Source organism: Diabrotica virgifera, chromosome 10 (genome assembly GCF_917563875.1).
Source record: "Diabrotica virgifera virgifera chromosome 10, PGI_DIABVI_V3a".
In the NCBI taxonomy this organism is placed as follows: Eukaryota; Metazoa; Arthropoda; class Insecta; order Coleoptera; family Chrysomelidae; genus Diabrotica; species Diabrotica virgifera.
Window position 1 is genome coordinate 22,844,471 of NC_065452.1, and position 24,041 is coordinate 22,868,511.

The 24,041-nt window shown below is 31.4% G+C and overlaps 1 protein-coding gene across 1 annotated transcript in view; it reads right to left on the reverse strand.

Annotated features, from left to right (window-relative positions):
• The window catches only part of LOC114329190 (sodium channel protein para), a 285,131-nt gene extending 265,866 nt beyond the window's left edge, over positions 1 to 19,265 (reverse strand). Inside the window, exon 1 of the mRNA XM_028278218.2 lies at positions 19,103 to 19,265. Coding sequence (XP_028134019.1) covers positions 19,103 to 19,249 — 147 coding nt within the window. The 5' untranslated portion in view covers positions 19,250 to 19,265. The remainder of the gene's footprint in view (positions 1 to 19,102) is intronic.
• Positions 19,266 to 24,041: the final 4,776 nt, after the last annotated feature.

Genomic DNA, 24,041 nt, shown 5'->3' on the forward strand with positions numbered 1-24,041 from the left:
AAACTTGATTTTCTCAAAACACTGATTTTTGACTTAGTGCTATCTGCTCGGATACCTATTTAATGACGGTCATTATGATGCTACATCATTGGCTCTAGAAAATCGCCTGTTAAGCCACTTTGTGGATCCACTCGCAAAAGTGGCACGTATGTTTCTGTTCATAATTGGTAAAGTCCGACGGCAGTTGCCGTTTTAGTCTGCGCGCTTCAAAGACGTCATACACATTTAATTGTCTGACCAACGCATTAGGATGCAGTAGCACTCGTTTACAGTATTCTACACTAAAACGTTGTATGTCTTCTTTCACGGATTCTAGGGGGATGTCGTGCTGAATCACTTCGTTGGGTACATAGTATGGCGCATTGACTATGACACGCAGCACCCTATTTTGGAATCTCTGTAAGATGTTTGTATTGGAGAAATTGGCAGTGACTCATAGCTGAATCCCGTAAGTCCATATGGGTTTGAGGATTGACCTGTACAGTAAAATTTTGTTATCCAAAGATAGTTTTGAATTGCGTCCAATGAGCCAATACATATTTCTCAATAATTATTAAAGTCCAAGCTGTTTGCCTTTGTTGAAAATATGTTTTTTTACAAGTTAGGCGGCGATTCAAGTGCATGCAGTGATATTTGCCGTCCTCGGATTGAGGAATTAGACAATTACCAATATATACAGGGTGTTTGGTAAAGAATGGGCCATAGCTTAACCTAAGATACCTGAGCTTAAAATAGGTCAATTTATGCTAACTTACCTCCGTACGAAAATTGATAATAACCGAAATACAGAGTGTCAAAGTTTACCTTTTATTTTATTTATTCTTGAATATTTCCTGACGGGCACTGGAAAACAACACGAAATTTGGTTAGCAGGTGTTTTTTGGGATGGGAAATCTAAATTCGGCAATACAAATGATGTATTGCCTAGAGGGCACCTCATACGTCTTTCAGCGCTAATTTACTACGTTAAAATTTTTTTTAGCCCCCACTCTATATACTTTTTGAATCAAAATTTTTATGCTCTTAATATTTTTACTTAAAATAGGTATACTACATTCGTCTCGCTAAACTCAACTATTTTCGAGATAAACGCATTTTAAATCTGCGATACAACATAATTTTTGCATAATATCATTGTAGTTAGACCCGAAAAATAAACTTGAAACCATAATAATTGTACCAGTTCTCATATTTATGTCATTGCATCACAAATTTTATTTGAAGAAATTTGCGATACATTTTTGTAAAATTTTATGGTCTTAAGTTATTTTTCGGGTGTAACTACAATGATATAACGCAAAAATTGTGTTGCTCGCAGATTTAAAATGCGTTTATCTCGAAAACGGTTGAGTTTAGCGAGATGAATATAGTATACCTTTTTGAAGTAAAAATATTAGTAGAATAACATTTTTGATTCAGAAAGTATATAGACTGGGTAATAAAAAAGTTAAACCTATTAAATTAGCGCTGAAAGGCGTATGTGGCGCCCTCTGGGTAATACATCATTTTTGGTGGCGAATTTAGATTTCTCGTCCCACAAAATTCCCGTTTACCAAATTCCGTGTTATTATTACATGCCTGTTAGGAAATATTCAAGAATAAATAAAATGAAAGTTTAACTTTGACACCCTGTATTTCGGTTATTATCAACTATTTTACTAAGGTAAGTTAGCTTAAATCGACCTATTTAAACCTCAGGAATCGAAGGTTAAGCTATGGTCCATTCTTTACCAAACACCCTGTATAGGGAACACGTTTCTCTACTAACGTGAATGTTACATGTAATGATTTATGTAGTTCCATTAGATTTGATGCGCCATACTTCAATCCATTGCTGAATTCTATTTGGGTTTGACTGAGGGTTCCTTGATGGACCAGTGTGGGATGTCAGAATAGCAGTGTCGTCTGCATACGTTGCAAGAAATCAACATAAAACTAAGGAGACGAGGTGCATCGGGTACCAGGTAGCTTGATGACCATTGACGTTATAAAATTCGTGTTCAGCGACTTTTAAAGCTACAGAGTAACAAAATTGAACTCACTCCTGTCAATATTTTCCGAGATGCAAATTATTCATTTCTCTACACTTTGAAAACGACACTTATCTTATGAACACATGAAAATCCTTATACACAAAATGCAATTTTCATTTTACCACCATGAATTTTGTTCACAAAATTATTCGATTCATATTGCTGCGGAAAATTGGTAGTTTTAGTGCTTTTTAATACTTCCTTGCTTCAACTATAAGCCCGAATTAAGTGATGGACATATTTATCTCTTTCAGGCTTTTATTTTACAATCCATTTTTTTAATGATTTCGCTCATTGTTGTATATTTGATATTTATATTTGCTAGTTTTTAATTCTTGATTGACGTTTTATAATTATATTTCCAGACATTTGTTGGAAAAACAATTTGGTCTACATTTTTTAATATCACTTATTTAAAGGTATTTACTAGTTAAAGGTTAAATATATATTTAATTCCCAATATAAAACTATTTTGAGACACAATTATTATATTCTATGATCTTCTTTTATCATACATACCAGGCATTTTCCCTTGTTACAATACCCTATTTTTCCCTTGTTATTTCCGTATTATTTTACAATAGACCTGGAATATCTCGGTACCCACCCAATCAATAAAGCTAATTGTTTATTTGACCTAGATACCGTATCTATACCCCTAGTGAAACAAAGAAAAAGCCTGTTTGTAAAGTTCAGGTACCTGCATCTCCTTGCCCGTACAAAATACCTCATTGTGACAAGATTCTGTTGTATAAAAGAAACTAATATTTTTATGTAGTCACAAAATGAAAATTGTTTTTTAAGAAAGTCATATTTAGAAATATAAAAATTTTTGTTAATGATTGTTTTGGAACTGGAACGGATGGTATACCCAATGAACTTTTAAAATATGGAGGCCCTGAACTTGCAAGTAAACTGTCGCAACTCTTTAAAAAAATCTTAAACGAAACAGAAACACCAGAGGAATGGCACAAGAGCATCACAATCCCCATATATAAAAAAGGACAAAAAACTTTCCCAAAAAACTACAGAGGAATCCCTCTTAAATACAAAGATGATACTTTTCACGGGCATTCTTAAGGACAAATTGGAAAGGCAAATCACTAATGCTGAAGAACAACAAGGTTTTACAAAGGGGCGGTCTATAACAGACGCAGCATTTATAATAAAACAAATAAAAGAAAAAGCTATAGAGTTTGGCAGACTCTCCCAGAGATGTTCAATTGAGCCTCATAAAATCATAAGACGTAGCATATTTTTTTGTTATTTTAAATTGATTAGATCAATAACCCTTTGAGGTCTGTTTTAGTCTAGAATGCCCTTCTTCCTGTGCATAAATTTGTAATCCTTGCACCCGAAGCAACACAAAATAATAGGCAAATATTTCAAATTGTTTATAAAATTGCCAAATTCCGCTCTCTTTTGAATGCTAATTAGGACTTTCTTATAATAGAAATAATTTTCATCTTTAACTTACAAAATAGAAGTGCCTTAAATTAGTCCAAGGTAATAAGACTTTTTCCATAACACTTTAACAGCCAGGGCACTGAAACGTTTTTTCGACAGGTAATACCTATAAGAGCAAATTGTAACTATTTCCTGGGTAGGATCTGGCGGCCATTTTTATTTATGAACAATTTAGTGTCAAAAAACCGCATTTTAAAAACAGTTAAACTTATGGATTTTTTAGTATAAACATCTTCGAGAGTATGGACAAAGTTTTAAAATTACTTATTACAAAGTTTGATATACTCATGTATTGTTATTATAATTGCGAAAAAGATCGAAATTGCAAAAAAAAATAATTTCGCAATTACTATTGCAAAATTTAATGTACAGCTTTGAATTTTTTGTCAAATGAGGGTTTGGGGCTTAAAATGTGATAAAAATTTCAAAGCGAATAATTCAATGGTTTAAATTTTATTAAAGTTGTTTATCCCAGAGAGCACTTATTTTTGCAATAACATAAGTCAGAAAAAATGATGTTAGAACAAGTCCACAAGTGTCAAATGAAAGAGCATGAGTTATATTTTCAACTTGTTTTAAAAAAGTGAATAGAAAATGCATTTATTAGTAATACATATTTATGAAAAAGTATCGTCAATCTTTCCTTATAAACTTTTTATTTTTTTATATAATAAATTATATCTATATATTTATTACAATTTTTTATCAATTATTATATAAATAACATTACTTGGTAGTTGTGTACCTAAAACAGGGTAAAAAACTTAATTTTTTTGAAAAAAGTTATTCAAAAAGTTTATAAAGAAAAATTGACGACAGTTTTCCATAATTATTTATTACTAATAAATGCATTTTTTATCACTTTTTTTAAACTAATTTGAAAATATAGCTCATGTTCTTTTATTTAACCCCAACACCTGTAGAATGGTTCTAAAATCATTTCTTTCTGACTTATGATATTGCAAAAAAAGCTCTCTGGGATAAACAATTTGAATACAATTTAAAGAATTGAATGAATCGTTTTGAAATTTTTTTCACATATTAAGCACCGAAGAACCCTCATTTGACAAAATTTCAAAGCTGTACACTAATTTTTACAATAGTTGTTGCGAAATTAATTTTTTTTGCCATTTCGACCATTTTTTTACAATTATACAAGATGTGTGTATTAAAAAAACCATAAATTTCACTGTTTTCCATTGATTTGAAAAAAAAATGGAAAAAAGGCCGTTCTTTGATACTAAATTGTTTATAAATAAAAATGACTGCCAGATCATACGCAGGAAATAGTTACAATTTGTTCTTATAGGTATTACCTCTCGAAAAAACGCTTCAGTACCCTGGCTGTTGTAGTATCACCAACAGGGTATATTTTTGTCGGGTCTACCCCAAAATCCCGACGGCCAAAATCCCGACGGCCAAAATCCCGACACGCCAGAATCCCGACAGGCCAACATCCCGACAGGCCAGAATCCCGACAGGTTTGATAAGTTTCTTTTTAACATAATTACATTTATTCCTTGTTTTTTGTTTATGGCCATCTGTTTTTATTTTGTGTTACTAAACAAAAGTATTTATCATTTAATATGAACTAATTTTCTAAATAAAATTTCTAACATGGGTATATGAATTAAATTATTTTTTTTGCCAATATATAGTCCAATAATATTATGTATAATCAAATCCTGAATTCAAGTTTACTTTCATATAATAGATATTATCATGTCACTTACAACCTTCCATTTCAGTAAGTATAGCTTTTATATTATAAAATGAAGTGTTTAAATAATTTTTTCTTTTAAAATACATAATAATTAGTACCCATACTTATGAGTAAGTAATAATTTTTCAATTTCAATACTCTATAATATGATTTGGTATTACATTTTTTGAAAAGGAAACAATAAATTTTTGATACTAAATTGTTTATAAATTAAAATGGCTGCCAGATTATACGCAGGAAATGGTTACAATTTGTTCTTATAGGTATTACCTCTCGAAAAAACGGTAAAATTGTGGCTTATTCCCATTAAAAATAGTTGATTATAAAAAATGCCACAAGGAAATAGCTTCAGAACAACATTAAGAAACAATAAATATTCAAAATGTAGTAGTCGGAATTTTTACTTATGCGAGGATTCTGGCGTGTCGGTATTTTGGCTGTCGGGATTTTGGCTGTCGTCATTTTGGGCGCCAGCGATTTTTGTCTTATTACCCTGGCCTAAATACGTCTCCTAAACAATTACTATGACCGATCTGTTGCCTAAACGCACCCTTTTTTTATATTTGATTCTTCACGGGTTTATAAAGCGATGGTGACATATATATATGTTTATGTAGAATTTGTTTGTGTGACAATATTGATGATTATATGAAGAGTAGATTGGCAGGTACATAGACATGCATTTCACAAGCAAACATACAGATTTTTTTAAAACCATTGTATCTTGGTAGATCTAAATATTTGCTTACTACGGTGCCATATAGTGTTATTATTTAATTGTTAATATTCTTCAGTATATTTAAAGGATACAAATTCAGTACGGTTTCAGAAATTATGCCTTATAAGTTAGATTATTATTTTAACTTAGAAGTCAATAGGAACAGAAACATATTAAACGAGGTGTTTTTAATCAACAAGGGTTATTTCTCAAAATGACTCCAAAAATCGAGTAGAACGCTCGACGCAGCCAAAATTTAAGAATTTAAAATAAAAAGGAAAAAGAACATTGGGACGAACTACAAACAAGAAATGCATCTGTTAGTGGTTGACCTCATATTGACCGTCAAATGTTAAGAAAAATTAACATTGCATTAATAAAAGAACAGTATACAGGGTGTTATGTAAATAAGTATGAAAAACTTTAATGGGTAATTCTACATGAAAAAATAATGACAGTTTGCTCTATAAACGTATGCTTCGTTTCCGAGATATGGGATGTTGAAATTTTTATTTCAAACTGCGAATTTTTTTTAACCTAAGACCGTGTGAGCTATGGAAATTAAATTTGGTGGGTTTTAGAGGTAGTTATTGCGCATATTTTGATATACAAATAATAATTTTGTATTCATCATTGGCGCGTCTACGGGTAATGGTCTGATTTTTTTTAAAGAAATAAATATTACACGACTGAGATATTTTAAATTAAAAATTATTTTTGTATTCCGCGTTTAATTTATGAAAAAGAACTTTTCTTGTCTTTTTTTCCTGTGGTGCACCGTTTTTATGCAAAAAAATAAAACATCTTCGCGCGTATTTTTCATTTCGTAGTACATTATCAATAATACCAAACTAGAACAATAACAGAAAATATTTCTAAAAAGATTTTAAATATATGCAAGGCTACAATTTTTTTTTCAAAATTACCTCCTTTTAAGGTGAGAGAGTAATTTTATATTCATCCTTGGCACGCGTACGTGTAATGGCCTGAATTTTTAAAGAAAAAATAGTACGCCTCTGAGATATGTCAAATTAAAAATCCTCGTTCAATTTACGACAAAAAATCGTTCTTGTTTTTTTTTTCATACGAGGCGCCGTTTTTATGTAAAAAAATAAAACATCTTAACGTTTACAAATTATTTGAAATAAGTTTCTATGCATAATATGATAGATTGCTTGAAATAAGATTCTATGCATATTCTACCTCGAATAATTTGTAAGCGTTAAGACCTGTTATTTTTTTTGTATAAAAACGGCGCCGCATATGAAAAATAGATAAGAATGATTATTTGTCGTAAATTGAACGAGGAATTCAAAAATGATTTTTAATTTGACGTATCTCAGTGGCGTACTATTTCTTTTTCTTTAAAAATTCAGACCATTACCTGTACGGGCGCCAATGGTGAATATAAAATTATTCTGTCACCCTTAAAAAAGGTAATTTTAAACATTTGTTGTAGCTTTGCACCTAGTTAAAATCTTTTTAGTAATATTTTCTGTTATTGTTCTACTTTGGTATTATTATATTGGAGAGTTCTTGATACTGTATTAAGAAATGAAAAATACGCGTGAAGATGTTTTATTTTTTCGTAGAAAAACGGTGCACCATATGGAAAAAATACAAGAAAGGTTCTTTTTCATAAATTAAACGCGAAATACAAAAATTATGTTTATTTTAAAATATCTCAGTGACTCAATTTTTTCTTTAAAAACATCCAGACCATTACCCGTAGGCGCGCCAATGATGAATACAAAATTATTATTTGTTTGTCAAAAAATGCGCAATAACTACCCACCAAATGTAGTTTTCATGTCTCAACCGGTCTTAGAGGAATAAAGAAATTGGCAGTTTGAAATAAAAATTTTAACACCCTGTATCTCGGAAACGAAGCATTTGCGGACATATATTTATACAACAAACTGTCGTTACTTTTTCATGTAGAATTACCCCTTAAAGCTTTTCATACTTATTTACTAACACTCTGTATAGATAGAGGTTGCGGAGGAAGTCCAATTCCTTATTTGTCGTAATAGATACAAAAAAAAATGTTAAAGTAAAAGTTGGGGCAGAGATAGGACGATACTTTAAAAATATTTTCAAATATACAGGACCAAACTTATTGACCGGGTAGAACAAACGTATCTTTTTTTAAAGAAACATCCTTTATATGTCTACATTTTTGAACTCTCCGCTATAGTTCTCGTTTTATTACTATAAGATTTTACAATGTTATACGAGGTAATCTAAAAGATAATTACTCTTTTTTTATTACTTTCGGGGCAATATTAACCCCTTGAAAAATTGTAGAGATTTGACATCAAAAATTCTATTCAGATGCAAAAATATTTTATACATACATATTCATATTCCACATACTCCTAACAGAGTATATGGGACCAAGATTTTCGTTGAAATTTTTGCCACGCTGAGCAGGCAGGAAGTAAGATGCAATTCATAGATCTCCCCTAGTCTTCTTTGCCTCAGTATTCGCTTGGTTTGCAAATTATAGAAACCGCGAAAGCGCTACCAGAAACTTGGTTTCAATAAAAGTTTTATTTTAGTATTGTTTTTAATTTTATTAAAGTAATACTTTCGATTGTTTTATAAGCGAATTTAGTGTCAGAGTCATCACCAAGTAGGCAGAATATTGTATATTTTTATTAATATTTGACTCGATCATAATGACTTAGGTATTTTATCCAATATTAAGAAATTATGAATCAGTTTAGGTTATTATCTATTTTTTTGATTATTTTTTATTTAACTCATTAGTTAAAGCAGTTAGGTATTATAGAGAATTCTTAAAAAATAAAAAAGTACCATAAAATATTATTTCATTACAATACTAAAATACAGAGTGTTCTATTTAAGAAGACTCAGAAAATACTCATTCTAAGTGTCGATCAACCCTATATAACAAAATTAAGTAATTCGATATGGTAATAATTTTGAACAATAGTAGACTATATTAAAATTCGTTTTAATTTAATGGATTTTTTGATGTCAAGTCTCTACAATTCTACAGGGTGTTAATATTGCTACGAAACTAATAAAAAAACTTATTTATCATTTAAACTACTTACTCGTATTTCGAGTTCAAAAATTAAAAAATTTACAGGGTGTTAAATTAACAGATGAATTTGTTCCAACCTATCAATATGTGTGGCCATATATAAAATATTTTTAAAGTGCGGTCCTAACTATGCCCCAACTTTTACCTTAACACATTTTTTCGTATATCTTATTGGACTTCGTGGTACTAATGCCACACCCTGTATATAAATTGGCAACAAGCGGCTCAACGTAGAGAACATTGGAAGAGACTGAGGGGACCTAGGTATGTCTAACAAAGGATGCGATTGGTTGAATGATAATGATATACATATAATATAAAAAGTTCAATTTGGAGAATAAGGAAAGAAATACAAACATAACACGAACCTATATAAATATAAAACTATATTATCAAAAGAAAAAAAGGAAATGCAACATATTAACTTTTACCCAATGTATAATGTCCACCTTGCGTGCTTTTTTAATTATGTGTTTAATATAACTAAACAGTTTTAAAAATCCCTTTTACTCTGGACAATTTTAACCTACAATCCGCTACTAAGTCAGCAATTAACAGTTTCAATGACATACTTTACATACAACGCTTTGTAAATTGCGCCATTTAATTTTCCTTGCTCTGGTTTAATTATGCTCATATAGAGAATGCAAATATTTTGATCTACACATGAATACGGGTACAATTTCTAACCAATACAGTAATAAATTAGTGAAGTCAAATTAGCCATTTCCTGAAAATTTTAGGATCTCTATTGTGTTTTTAATTTGTGGTCTGAAATGACAGTAATGTATATATACCTGTACCAGGTATCTAAGAGACTCATTAATATTCAGATTAGTGGGGTGTGATTGTTGGAGGTGTGAAATTACATAAACAAGGGATTATTTCATAGAACAGGTAGATCCCGCTGAGCTGAATATTAATTCTCTTAGATAGTTGGTACTACGTAACTTATTGATAATAATAGACTAAGAGCCGGGATAGGTGAAATTTGCTAATTGTTTTAGGCTGCATAAGAGTCTATAACTTAAATAGTAGAATCTAAAAGAAAACGCATGAACACTGTGCTGTCACTTTTTAGTGGCACATGCGTCGAAAGTGTGTGTGTGTGTGCTATCGGATTTCTTGACTGTGGACTTAATCCATTAGCCGAACCAAATTTGTTTTCTAACTAAAATCTTATGAGATATCTGTTATACTCTCATTATATTTTTGAATATGAATGACCTATTTGATAATAATGATTTACAAATATAAGTACTTATTATTTTAATGATAGCTTCTTTCATTTTTTTTTATTTTATATATATATATATATATATACACACATATTTTTTTTTATTATTATTTTTTTTTCTTTTTTTTCTTTTTTTTTTAATTATTTTAATTTATTTTTTTTTTGTAATTTATTTATATATTTTTTTTTATTTTTTTATTTATTTATTATGTGTTTTTTTTTCTTTTTTTCCTAACCTAAGGATTATTAACTGGGATACATAAGTGCTCAGGGGTCTTTCAGAGCAAAATCAAACAAGACCAGACCACGGAAAGGAGGGTCAACAAATGGGGTAAACAAAGGTAACTTATATATATAATTTCACAATTTTAGTTTTATATTATTAATGTGTTTAATTAGGATCTCGTAGATACTTTTATCTTTTGTAGCAATCAGTGTTTGTAAACTAAAAGGTTTTCTTATGTGTTGTTTAGTATGAATTTGATTTATAAAATGTTCTACTTCTTTTTCTTTTAGTTTGCAATCTAATATCATATGTTCTGCGGATCCTAATTCTCCACATTCACAACAGTTTGTGTCAGACAATCCTATTTTATATTTATGTTCTGGAACTAAGGAGTGACCAAACCTAAGTCTACATATATATGATATGAGGACCTTGTTGCCTTGATAATCACTAAACCAGCCTTTAGATGGAATATCTGTTTGAATACTTTTATAATACAGTCCCTTTTTGGAGTTGGTATACCATTCTTTCCAGTTATTCATTTTGTTGTTATTAATATAAGCATATGCGTCATTTAGTGTTAGCTTATATTCACAGTTAGTTTCTAGTTCTGTAGCACTCTTTGCTAGTTTGTCTACAATTTCATTGTGTTTTAAATTGCAATGAGCTTTTATCCAGCAGAAAGATATTTCTTTGCCTTTGGCTTTGAGTTCGATAAAGTTTCTTATTATTTCTATAATAATATGATTGTTATGTCCTGTCCACTTTTCCAATTTACTTAGAGCACTTTTGCTATCTGACAGTATTACGAATCTATTGTTGTTATTGTTGATCGTGGCTATGTATTGCATTGCTTTCAATATTGCTATTAGTTCGCCTGTAAATACCGTGGTATCTTCATCCAGTCCTATTCCTTCTTTGTACTGTGTTTTAGGGTCCCATATGGCAGCAGCAACTTTAGAGTTAATCTTTGAGGCATCTGTATAAATTTGGTAATACTGTGGGCATAGTGTTTCTATATCTGCATTAAACATAGAGTTCCTTAAATTCGCTGGAAAGTTCGAATAATCTTTCATGTAAATTGGCTGTATATTAGGAGTGCTATTTAGATATATTTGAAATGTGGGTGATATTTTTGATGTGTATAATTTATTTTTAAATTGGCGCAAGCTGTTATATGTTTCAGCAAGTAGTAAAGAAGGTTTTTTCTTCCAGTATTCACTCGTTAGGTCATGTATAAAAAGTTTTTGACACTTATCCCCTATTAAACTCTCTTTAGCAATACTTTTAAGTATAAACTTTTCGCATAGAGTTTTTCTTCTTAAGTATAGTGGTGGTTCATTACACTCTATACTTAAATTTGACAATGGGGTGCTTATGAGAGCTCCGATAGATAATCGAAGGCATTTATTTGATAACACGTCTACTTTTTTAAGATGAGTTTTGGCTGCCTGATTATAAAATATGCATCCATAATCTAAAATAGATCTTATGTATGATCTGTACATTATTAATGAAATATTGGCATCTGCTCCCCAAGTTATGTGACTTACTGCTCGTAATGCATTATAACCTTTTTCAGCTCTTGTCACAATGTATTCAATATGGTCTTTCCAGCTCAGTTTTCTATCTAATATCATCCCCAAATACTTAATTTTAGGTTGAACTTTGAACTGGACGTTTTGTATTTTTACTAGTTCGGGAAGTTTTTGCTTTCTGGAGAATATGCAAATTTGTGTTTTATTTAAAGATATTGTTAAATTTAAGTGATACAAGTCTTCAAGTAAACAACTGTATACTTTATTTATTATTTTGCAGCCCTTTTCTATCTCGCTTTGGTCTACGTAAATACATATGTCATCTGCAAACTGTAATATTTTACCTTGGGTACTATTTGATATGCTTTTACCTATATCCGAAGTATAAATAGCATATAATATTGGGCTTAGAATACTTCCTTGAGGTATCCCAATGTTTGATATTCTGGGACCTAATAGTTTATTCCCAATTTGGATATACAAGATTCTATTACTGTAAAGTTTATAAATTCTCCAGCATAGTATATCTGGGATTCCTATTTTCTTCATTTGGTGATACAGGCTTACCAGATTAACATTGTCATATGCATTTTCGACGTCTATAAATGTAGCTACAACTGACTTATTAGTAGAAAATGAGTTGTAAACATCTAGTACCAAGTGTGATAAGTTTTCCATTGTTGAACATGATTTTCGGAATCCAAATTGTGTTGGAGAGAGTCGAGAATTTTTCTCCAGCCAAAATTCTAATCTTTGTTTAATCATTCTCTCCAATGTTTTCAAGATACATGACGATAGCGAAATGCCTCTGTATGAATCAGGACAATTTGCGGGTTTGTATTGCTTGAGAATTGGGACTATAATATATTCTTTCCATGAGTTTGGAACTTCCATGCTTGTCCATATGCGGTTTATTATATTTAGTAGTTGTATTTTTCTTTGGATAGGCAAATTATATAGCATACTATAGTGAATACTGTCCTTTCCTGGAGCTGAGTTGTTATTGTTTTTTAAACAATTTTTAAGCTCTTCCAAATTAAATAATTCTGTTAGAAATTTACTGTCTTCGGTGATTGTACTGTTCGTTGTACATGTAATTTCTTCCTCTAGGACCCAAGGTCTGGCAATTTTGTTAAAGAATAGTTCGATCCATTCATTTTCAACTATTGGATTTTTAGGTGGATTATAGGCGTTTTTTAATTTTCTAATCTCACTCCATATTTTACCTATCGGTGTATTTTTGTTCAAACTATTACATACATTTTTCCATGAGGCTCTTTTACTATTTAAAATAATTCTTTTTTTATATGCTTCTGCTTGCTGATATTTTAAGTAATTTTCGTGATTAGATATTCTTTTAAATTGTAAAAAGGCCTCTTTTTGTAGTCTAATAGCCTCCCTACATTCATTATTCCACCATGGTTTATTAAATTTTGCATTGGTCACTTTTCTCTTCTCTGGAATGCTAATTTTACTAGCATCATTTATAGAATCATAAAACATTTGATATTCTTGTTCTGTATTTTGTCCTATATTGTCTTTTTGTTTATTGCTTAACAAGTAAGAGAAAACTGTCCAATCCGCTTTTTTAATATCCCATTTAATTCTATTTCTAATTATATCATTATTATCAAAACAGGTATTTACATTACTATCATGTGCAAATTCGATAACTACTGGATAATGGTCTGAACCCAGACTCATATTTTCTGTGTGCCAAGAGCATTTATAATAGATATCTCCTGAGCAAATTGTTAGATCTATAGCTGACTTATTTTTATTCATGGACCTCCGAATTAATGTTTCCGAACCGTCATTTAAGAAATTAAGTCCACATTCTTCCATAGCTTCAAAAAGATTTATCCCTTCGCGATCAGTTTCATCACATCCCCATATTTTATTATGGCAATTGAAGTCTCCCCCCACTAAAAATGGTTTGTTTAAACTATTAAAGAACCTGACCCACTCATTTTTCGATATACCTAGTTTAGGTTTTGCATATAGAGAATATAGATTTAAAATATTTTGATTTAAAATGACTTGTACTGCAACACACATTACATTATTTATTTTATAAAAATCTAAGTTATTCTGAAAATTTATGTTTTTATTTAATAATATTGCGACCCCTCCAAAACCTTGCGGTCTATCTTCGCGAAATATATTATATCGAGAAAAATTTATGTTTGTGTTTGGTTTCAACCAAGTTTCACTCAATAATATAGCCAAAAATTTATTTTCAAATATATATTTTTCGAAATGTCCCTTATTGTGTATTATCGATCGTGAATTCCACTGTAAGATCTTTTTACTTGTTAGATCCATTTAAAATTTTTTCTAGACTATCTTTAAATTCTTCCATAATTTGTTTATTTTCTGTCGGCAAAAGTTTTTTACCTAATATATTTTTAAAAATTGTTAATATATTTTCACTAAGGTTTTTGTTTGTTGTTTGGTTATTTTGTGTTACCTGTTTGTGATACATTGGAATATTCTTAGGAATTGGTAGAGGCGGGTACGCAGAGGTGCTAGGATTGTTTAAAATATTTTCATGTTCTTCCGAATATGGGTAAACCGATTTATTTTGAGTGGCTTCGCTCCATTTTCTTTTTGTTGTTATTGTATATCTATTTCCTGCATTTGATGTTTTTAAGGCTGAGGTATAACTATTACTGTATTTTAATTTTGCTTCTTCAAATGCCATATTTTCGTTTACCATAAGATATTTGATAGCCTTTTGTTTCTCAAACTCAGGACATTTTGCTCGGTCCAGTGCTGAGTGTTTTCCAAAACAGAATAAACAAGTAGGCTCTGTTAACTCACATGCTTCAGATTCATGCTCCTGTCCACATTGTCCGCATCTTTTTTTCCCTCTACATTGACCAGTGACGTGGCCATACCTTAAACAATTTAGGCATTGTATTACTCTCGGTATATAGGTTTCGACTTGATATATCATTCTCTCAATGATAACTTCTTTTGGTATCATTTGTCCTCTAAAAGTCACCACTATCGTACCCGTCTCTATCAGCTCGTTGTTTGATTTTCTTTTCATTCTTTTTACACTTAATACCTTAAAATTACCATATTTACAAACAATAATGTCCTTTAATTCGTTTTCTGAGATACCTTTATCGACCCCTTTAATTACTCCACTTTTTTGTACCATAAAATTAGGAATGTATATGTCATAATCTTTTTCTAATAAATTTTTACTATCAATTAAAATATTTGCGCTTTTATATGAATTACATTCAATTCTAACTTTATTTCTACCAATAACGCTGATGTGAACTATATTATCTCTTACCGTAGGTTCTGCAGAAAGCACAAGACGCGCGGTGGCGATTCGATGTAGACGGCCAATGTGCCCGTTTCGGTTTTGTAAATAGACAAAATACGGTCCTTGGTCTCCTTGTGTATATTTATTTTTAATAGGTTTAATTAGCAACTGGTTTTCATTAGAATTATTGTTATCGCTTACCTGATAAACTGGAAAAAAGTTATTTGATTGTGTTTTTGCTACCTTTTGTACCTGTGAACTTGCATTTTGACTTATTTGTGTTTGTTTTTCCTCCTGATCCAGTTCCATATTATTAATATTTATCGTCCCTCCCCGATCGGGTGGATGTCCTTTGCCAATGGTATTGACTTCCATTTTATTAATTACCGACTCACCAAAACTAATTTTCACCGATCACACACGCAAAAACGAACTGTTCGCTTCGAATGCTAAATCGATACTGCATGCGTCGAAAGTGGAGCATCATACTTTCCACTTATGGACGGGATAAATAAATTAAAAGGTAGCCCTCTCACTCCCAGAATTCAATTTTTTCGTTTTTTAAAGTTCTATGCGATTAAAAAATAAGACTCAGCGCAATTTTAACCCGAAACCCCCTTCCCCTCCCCCCATCTTCAAAAACGTCATTTTTCGTTTTTATTTTTTTAGGTGAGATACCATCCATTTCAAGATTTTTTTAGTATATTTTTTTATTTTGTGTATTTTGTCAAACACCATTCAGATATTACCATAAGGTTCGCCACCTTCAAAAATTGGAAAAACTATAAAAAAAAAAGGTTTTTTATAGGTTATATGTAAATTGTCCATTAGAACATTAAAAATGAAACACATTCAAACCTCCTAAAAAACAGTTTTTCGGATTTTTGAAAGTAGCGAACATTGCGGAAAAATCTGAAAAAAATAAAAAATACAGTGTTTCATAAAATACACAAAATAAAAAAAAAATAGCAGCCATCTCCAAAGAACATTACACGTTTAAAAAATGTTTGACGTTATGTACACTTAACCTACGGTTATATAAAAAATATACATGTTTTGTAAAAGCCTCAACTGTATGTGTGTTTTTTCTTTTTGAAATTTTAATATTGATTGCATCCCACCTGAAAAAATAAAAACGAAAAATGACGTTTTTGATGACGGGGAAAGGGGGAAGTTGGGTGGTGGGTTTAAATTGCGCTGAGTCTTATTTTTTAATCACATAGAACTTAAAAAATAAAAAAAAAATAATTGAATTCTGGGAGTGAGAGGGGTACCCTTTAATTTATTTATCCCGTCCTTAAGTGGAAAGTATGATGCGACACTGTCGACGCATGTGCCACTAAAAAGTGAGGCCTTATTCCCATCCGTTTTCTTTAAGGTTCTACAATTTAATTTATAGACTCTTATGCGGCCTAAAATAATTAGCAAATTTCACCTATCCCGGCTAGGGATATTGAAGATGGGCAAGCTAGTGTACGTACATATATAAACATATGTTCGTATGTATACAATATATAAAAGTGAAAGAATTTACTAGGGATATATATATCTCATCTATATACAGTGTGGGTCATAAGGAACTGTAGATACTCCTACCTCATATGGAGGTATCAAATCCAGAACGTTATGAAACCTTGCTTAGGCTTTCACCTCTTTAAAGTAGGACTGCTCCCTTTTTTTGTTATGGGAGCTTAGATTGAGGACGAGCAACGTCATTTGCAAATAGGAAGTAGAAGAAGCCAACCAACCCGTGAGAAGAAATCACCTCAGATGTTACCAGCCATACCTTGGAACGACACTTAATCATCATTTTGGTTTGCAGCTTTCTAGGCCGTTGTATACTAATCAGAAAGTTCGTTACCAGCCAAGTGTAGAAGCTTGGCTGGAAGGAACGGAGCCCTCTTCTTGGGGTACCTGGTAAGTATGTGTCTAGATGGCAAGGAGTTTTCAAGGCCTCTTTGGCTCTGATATTGAATTATCTATCTTGTGTAAGACGTATCTTTTGCTGAGAGAACGAAGTATGTTCTTTATAGTTGGGAGATTAGCACATAGGTGGACTAATACTGATGGATACAATGTACGTTTCTATGCATTTCCTCAGGATTTTTCTTCTAGTAGCCAAGATTTAATGATTATGATGTCGAGAATTGATTGGCGACTTTGAGTTGTATTATCTGATTGAAGAGATAGGAGTGTATAGTTTTTATTAAGGTAGTTTGAAGTCCAGCTAGGTGAAGTTTTTCGATCAGGCCTTCGTGCCAGACCTATTCGAAGGCCTTCTGAACATCCAGAAATACACCTATTGCGTAACTATGGTGTTTGTTGATGGATTGAGATATGAAGTAGCTGCATCAATCAATGCGTTATGTGTGGAATGGTCAGCTTTGAATTTATATTGAAAATTTTGGATGATATGATTTGTTTCTAGGAATTCAAGGAGAGTGAATTGGATTCCTCAAAGAGAGACTCGTAGTCTCTCCTTAAGGATTTTCTGGTAGACCTTACCTAGAGTGTTTAAATGGGATATTGGTCTATAGGATTCTGTGCTGGTACTTTCCAAAGACTAAGAAAGTACTTCAACATAAGGCAAACTTTGATTATTTTGATAAGCAGTTGGATAATATGTTTAGGAAAATTTTGGGGCCATATCTCATCTATATACAGTGTGAGTCATGAGGAACTGTACATTCTCCTACCTCGTATAGAGGCCCCTATCGGGAATATCAAATGACTTAAAAAGAATATGCTCCCATTTTTTATTGATATACAGGGCGATACTTTTTACTTTTATTCACTCACTTTTAAATGGTAATTTGAGACTGAAATAAAGATTAACTTAATAAACCTTAGGACAAAACGATGATAGACAAATTGCACAGGGGATGTCACAGCTTTCTTGTCAAATGATTCCTCTTATGAAACCTTTCTACTAAGCTATGCCCATTCATAAAATTTATAAAACAAGTTTGGCATAACATCAATAATTGTTTTGTGCTCCTAAGCATTTTATCGACCAGGACATGTAGGGTAGTTTTTATTTATTTCAATGGTTGAAAATATCCGTCAGATGAAAGGCTGGAATATGTTGGATGTAAATTGCTCGAGAGAAAAAGAGAAATAAAATAAGTAAGACAAAGTCCATAACATAAAGAAAGTTTAAGTAGGTATATGTATTTAGTTTTGAAAGTTAAAAAAAAACACAAAAATGGAGGACAGTGTTTGTTGAATGAAGATACTTAATTACTGGTTATAAACTGAGTATAGTATTTTTGTAATAAAACTTAAATCAACCACTTAAATCTTTATGGTATTACTTTTACTACATACTTAATATCTAGAAATATCCTGAGGATCACATGGTAGGTAGATTTCTCAGGATATTTCAAGTTTGTTTTTAAATATTATTATTTTATAAATGAATGCATTGGTTTAGAAATTGTAGCGTCATGATTATATAGATAACTACCATGATATCTACACGACATGTTCACTTTTCACACAATAACTAACAAGAACGATGACGTCATTTTATACATGTTTCATTGTGGTGGTGGAATGAGTATATACAGTGGGATAGTTTAGGACATTAGATAGTGATAAATGAGAGTCCATAAACATTTACACTGTATACTTATGTAGAGTGGAAGGACAATTAAGAAAGTCTTATTTGATCACTACTTCCATTACTTCAATTGACTCAACTGGTAAATAAAGTCAAGGTAGATCAAATAAAATTTTCTACAAAGTAGAAAAAAGAAATTAGAATGTAATTTATTTTGTTGAAAAGCAAATTTATGAGCATACCTCTCCCTCAGCTCTTTTCTTTTCGAGTTCCTTCTGTTTGGCATATTCTTCTGCAATTCTTGTCTCGATAACTGCAAGTGACTCGCGTGTGAATGGACGGAATAAGCTGCGCTCCTCCTCAGAGAATGAGTCAGAGGCGACGGACATGTCTCCTCACGCCTAGGCCCCCACGATACCCTGAAAATAAATAAAGCCATATATAGACTAGGAGCCGGTATAGGTGAAATTTGCTAATCATTTTAGGCACGATAAGACCCTATAACTTAAATAGTAGAACCTAAAAGGAAACGTATGAACACTGTGCCGTCACTTTTTACTGGCACATGCGTCGACAGTGGCGCATCAAACTTTCCACTTATGGACGGGATAAATAAATTAAAAGGTACCCTCCCTCACTCCCAGAATTAAATTTTTTTCATTTTTCCAAGTTCTATGTAATTAAATAATAAGACTCAGCGTAATTTTAACCCACCACCCCCTTCCCCTTTCCCAAACCATCAAAAACTTCATTTTTCGTTTTTATTTTTTTAGGTGGGACGCAATCAATTTTAAAATTTCAAAAAATTTATTTTACAAAACATGTCTATTTTTTTTATAGATCCGTAGGTTGAGTGTACCGGGTGTCCCAATAAGAATGGCTCTCGGCCATATATCAGGAAACGGTTATAGTACCGCTTTGAGAAAAAAATATTTATAACAAAAGTTGCCTCGGGAAAAGCCTGGAAATTATTTTCATAATTGTAGGTCCACCGCTAGAGGGCGTAATTGAATATGAAAAATTAAAAAATCAAAATTTTATAAAATTTACCTAATGAAAGGGCATTTGAAATCTGATCATCATATTGTCCATAAAATTATTCACATATTTGCTTTCACAAGTTTAAGTCTACCTTTGAAAATAAGGGGTGGGGGTGAGTGGGAACCTTCTTATGAAAAAATGAGTGTAAGTGCGGTTCTGCTAAATCGAATTTTGCATACTTGGTCTTGTTGAAAACATCTCTTTATCGCCAATGTAAGTGTCTTATTTTCGAAGTAGCCTAATAAGTAATATGCAAGCTAGGAGGCGTTATTTAATTATTTTCAGAAATCTAGTTTTCTTTGGAAAATATTAAATACAAGTATGCATTTTTAATCATGTATTACAAAATTAGACCAAATTAGCAACATAATACCGAAAACCGCATGCCGATACCTTTTTTCAATCTCGGGATATCTTAAGAAATGTGTAAATTTTAAACATAACTGGTACTGTCACTGGTAAATGAGGTTAAAGAAAAGTAGTGGGTTATGGAAAAAATAAATAAACATTTACCAGATGTAAACGTATATAACTAATTAAAACAACAATAAGACAAACAACACTATAAAATATAACAAAGAAATAAAAGCAACTATTTACTTAGTCTTAGTGACTGCCTAAATATTCAAATTGTTGCCTATCATTTTCGATGCAAGCATTTACTCTTTCAAGAGTAGATTGTATAGCAACAGATTTAACTGTTTTAGACTTTTATTTATGGGGACGGATTAAAGACCTTGCTTTTGCCGCTAGGCACACTACTCGAGAAAATATGATCTAGCTAGAATCTAGAGAATACGAAACGCCATTCAAAGCATTGCGAAAGCAGAAATAGAGACTCTGTTAAATCTACTCTTGAAAGAATAAATGCTTGATCGAAAATTATGGGCAACAATTTGAACATTTAGGTCGTCACTAAGTAAGTAGTTGCTTTTATTGCTTTGTCATATTATTTTATAGTGTTGTTTGTCTTATTATTGTTTTAATTAATTATAAACGTTTACATCTGGAAAATATTTCTTTATTTTTCCATAGCACACTACTTTTCCTTAACCTGGTTTACCGGTGACATTAACAGTTGTTTAAAATTTACAGCTATTTACAGACTTACAGCAATGTTTGCATAAGAAGGTTGCCACTCACCCCCACCTCTTATTTGCAAAGGTAGACTTAAACTTGTGAAATCAAATCTGCGCAGAATTTGACGAAGAATACGATGATTGGATTTCCAGTGCCCTTTCATTAGGTAAATTTTGTAAAATTTTGATTTTTTAATTTTTGATATTCAATTACGTCCTCTAGCGGTGGACCCACAATGATGAAAATAATTTCCAGGATTTTCCCAAGGTAACTTTTGTCATAAATATGTTTTTCTCAAAGCTGTACTATAAACGGTTCCTGAGATATGGCCGAGAGCCATTCTTATTGGGACACCCGGTACATAGCCTCAAAAAAAATTTTAATTATTTTTTTGGAAAGAAGCGTGTAATTTTTTTTAGAGGTATCTGGAGGTCTATTTGTTTTTCTAGTTTGTGTATTTTGTCAAACACTATGTTTTTAATTTTTTTATATTTTTCCGTAAGGTTTGCCACCTTAAAAAATCTAAAAAACTGTTTTTTGGGTTTTTAGGGGGTTTGAAAGTGTTTCTCACATTTTTAAATGTTCCAAGAGACTCTGTTACTTCAATTTACATATAACCTATAAAAATAACATTGATTTGATCTATTTTGAAGTCCATATGTAACATTCCGTTAACTTCTAATCATCTTTATAGCTATTTTATTTAAATTTTAATAACGGTCTGTCATTAAGTTATACTTAAAAACAAGATCTAATTCCTTGACAGACCGTTATTAAAATTTAAATAAAATAACTATAAAGATGATTAGAAGTTAACGGAATGTTACAATAATTAATAGTTAAGTATGGCGTCAGTCAAGGAATTATATTAATTAGATCTTGTTTTTAAGTATAATTTAATGACAGACCGTTATTAAAATTTAAATAAAATAACTATAAAGATGATTCGAAGTTAACAGAATGTTACACATGCACTACGAAAAATTCCCAAGAACCCCCAAAAAAATAGTTTTTTGGATTTTTAAAGGTGGCGAACCTTACGGAAAAATCTAGAAAAAAATTAAGAACATAACGTTCGACAAAATACACAAAATAGAAAAGAATTAGACCTCCAGCCACCTCCAAAAAAAGGTTATACACTTTTTTCCAAAAAAATAATAAAAAAAATTTGAGGTTATGTACACTCAATCTATGGATCTATAAAAAATAGACATGTTTTTAAAGAGCCTCAACTATGCCTATGAATTTTTTGAAATTTTAAAATTGGTTGCATCCCACCTAAAAGAAATAAAAACAAGAAATTAATTTTTTGAAGGTGGGGGAAAGGGGGAGGGGGTTGTGGGTTAAAATTACGCTGTGTCTTATTATTTAATCACATTGAACTTAAAAAATGAAAAAAAATTGTATTCTGGGAGTGAGGGAGGGACCTTTTAATTTATTTATCCCGTCCAGAAGTGGAAAATTTGATGCGCCACTGTCGACGCATGTACCACTAAAAAGTGACGGCACAGTGTTCATACGTTTTCTTTTAGGTTCTACTATTTAAGTTATAGGGTCTTATCGTGCCTAAAATGATTAGCAAATTTCACCTATGGCGGCTCTTAGTCTAATAATCAATATAATAATTGTTACAAGTACTGTAACATGTTTAATTTGTATTCAAATTTAATTTAAATTTTTTGTTTTATTTATTTATTTAATAGCAAATTTACAATCTACTCCACACTAACATTTAGAGTAAAGTAAATATTTTATAATATATTGTAGTATGCATGTGCCGGGTAGCATATTTACACATGCTAGCGTGTGTAGTAGGGATGGGAAAAACCTACCGGTTATAAATTAAAACCGGTTTTTTACTTCGCAATAACCGGTTTTGCCGGTTGTTTGTTTGTCCCGGTTATAACCGGTTTTTTCGTTTTAAAGTAATAACCGATGAAAAACCGGATAAGTTACCTCTGGAAAAAATATTAATTCAAATAGGTATTAAATTCGATAGATCTATCGAAAAATCGGTATACCTACTGATTATCACTGATCCATATTAACACAACGGAATACAAGCCGACGCCACGAGTGGCGAACAGAGTTGCCAGATTGGGGTGTTTCCCACCAATTTTAGGGCCACTAGTAAGAGGCTGGAAAATTTTGTATGAGTTGGAATGATTGGGAAAATTTTGGGAGGAAAATTGGTGAGTATTTTACTAACACAGTAGCGCTGTTCTCTTTTCACCTTTCAAGTTTCGGGTTTTCTTATTTTTGCTATGTCGAAATCGTTTCTGTGGAATTTATTTTCTAAGCGTGACACAAATCTCACCTGATACCCTAAATATCTAGAAAATAAGCCCAAGGTAAGCTCATTTCATAGAATAATTCTCTAGTGTTAGGGAAAAAGGGCATAAGTCGAAATATGTTGTTTTTCAGGAGGATTTATTAAAGGTTTCATTTTGTCGTATAAATCTATTTTTAAATTAAACTTGCATTTATACTAATATTATAATACGATATATTAACCAAACCTATAGACAATAATAAAGTAGGTTATATATTTTCAAATTGATGATTTTTGATTGACTTAAGTCTTCTAGATATGACTTTGATTGAAACACATCTAATAGAAACACAGGTAAATACAGAAACATAAAATAATGGATGAAGTTTTTTTGCTGAAAAAAAAAAACAATACATACAAGTAAAATACATCACTGCAATGTTTATTACTTATGTACCTCTTCTAAGTCTGGATTTTCGGCGTCTGGATCTAGGTCTTATAAATTTGGGTCAACGTCAGCTGTTGCATTTGAATGTACAAGTTGCTCATAAAAGCTTTTGTACACATCTGGAATAAGGGGTAGTAATTCCAAGAGATCATCTTTCTTGGCCTTGGAGATTGCAAGTGGCTCTGTATATTTTTTTGATAAAGAGAGTGCAACCGGACGTCCAGGGCGATTTAAATTAAGAATGGAGAAGTCTTCTGTTTCTTGAAGTGATTTTTTATAATAAATCAGTCCCTGTTCCTTTGTGTATCTGAGCCATTTGCAGTCGTGCCATAGAAATTTT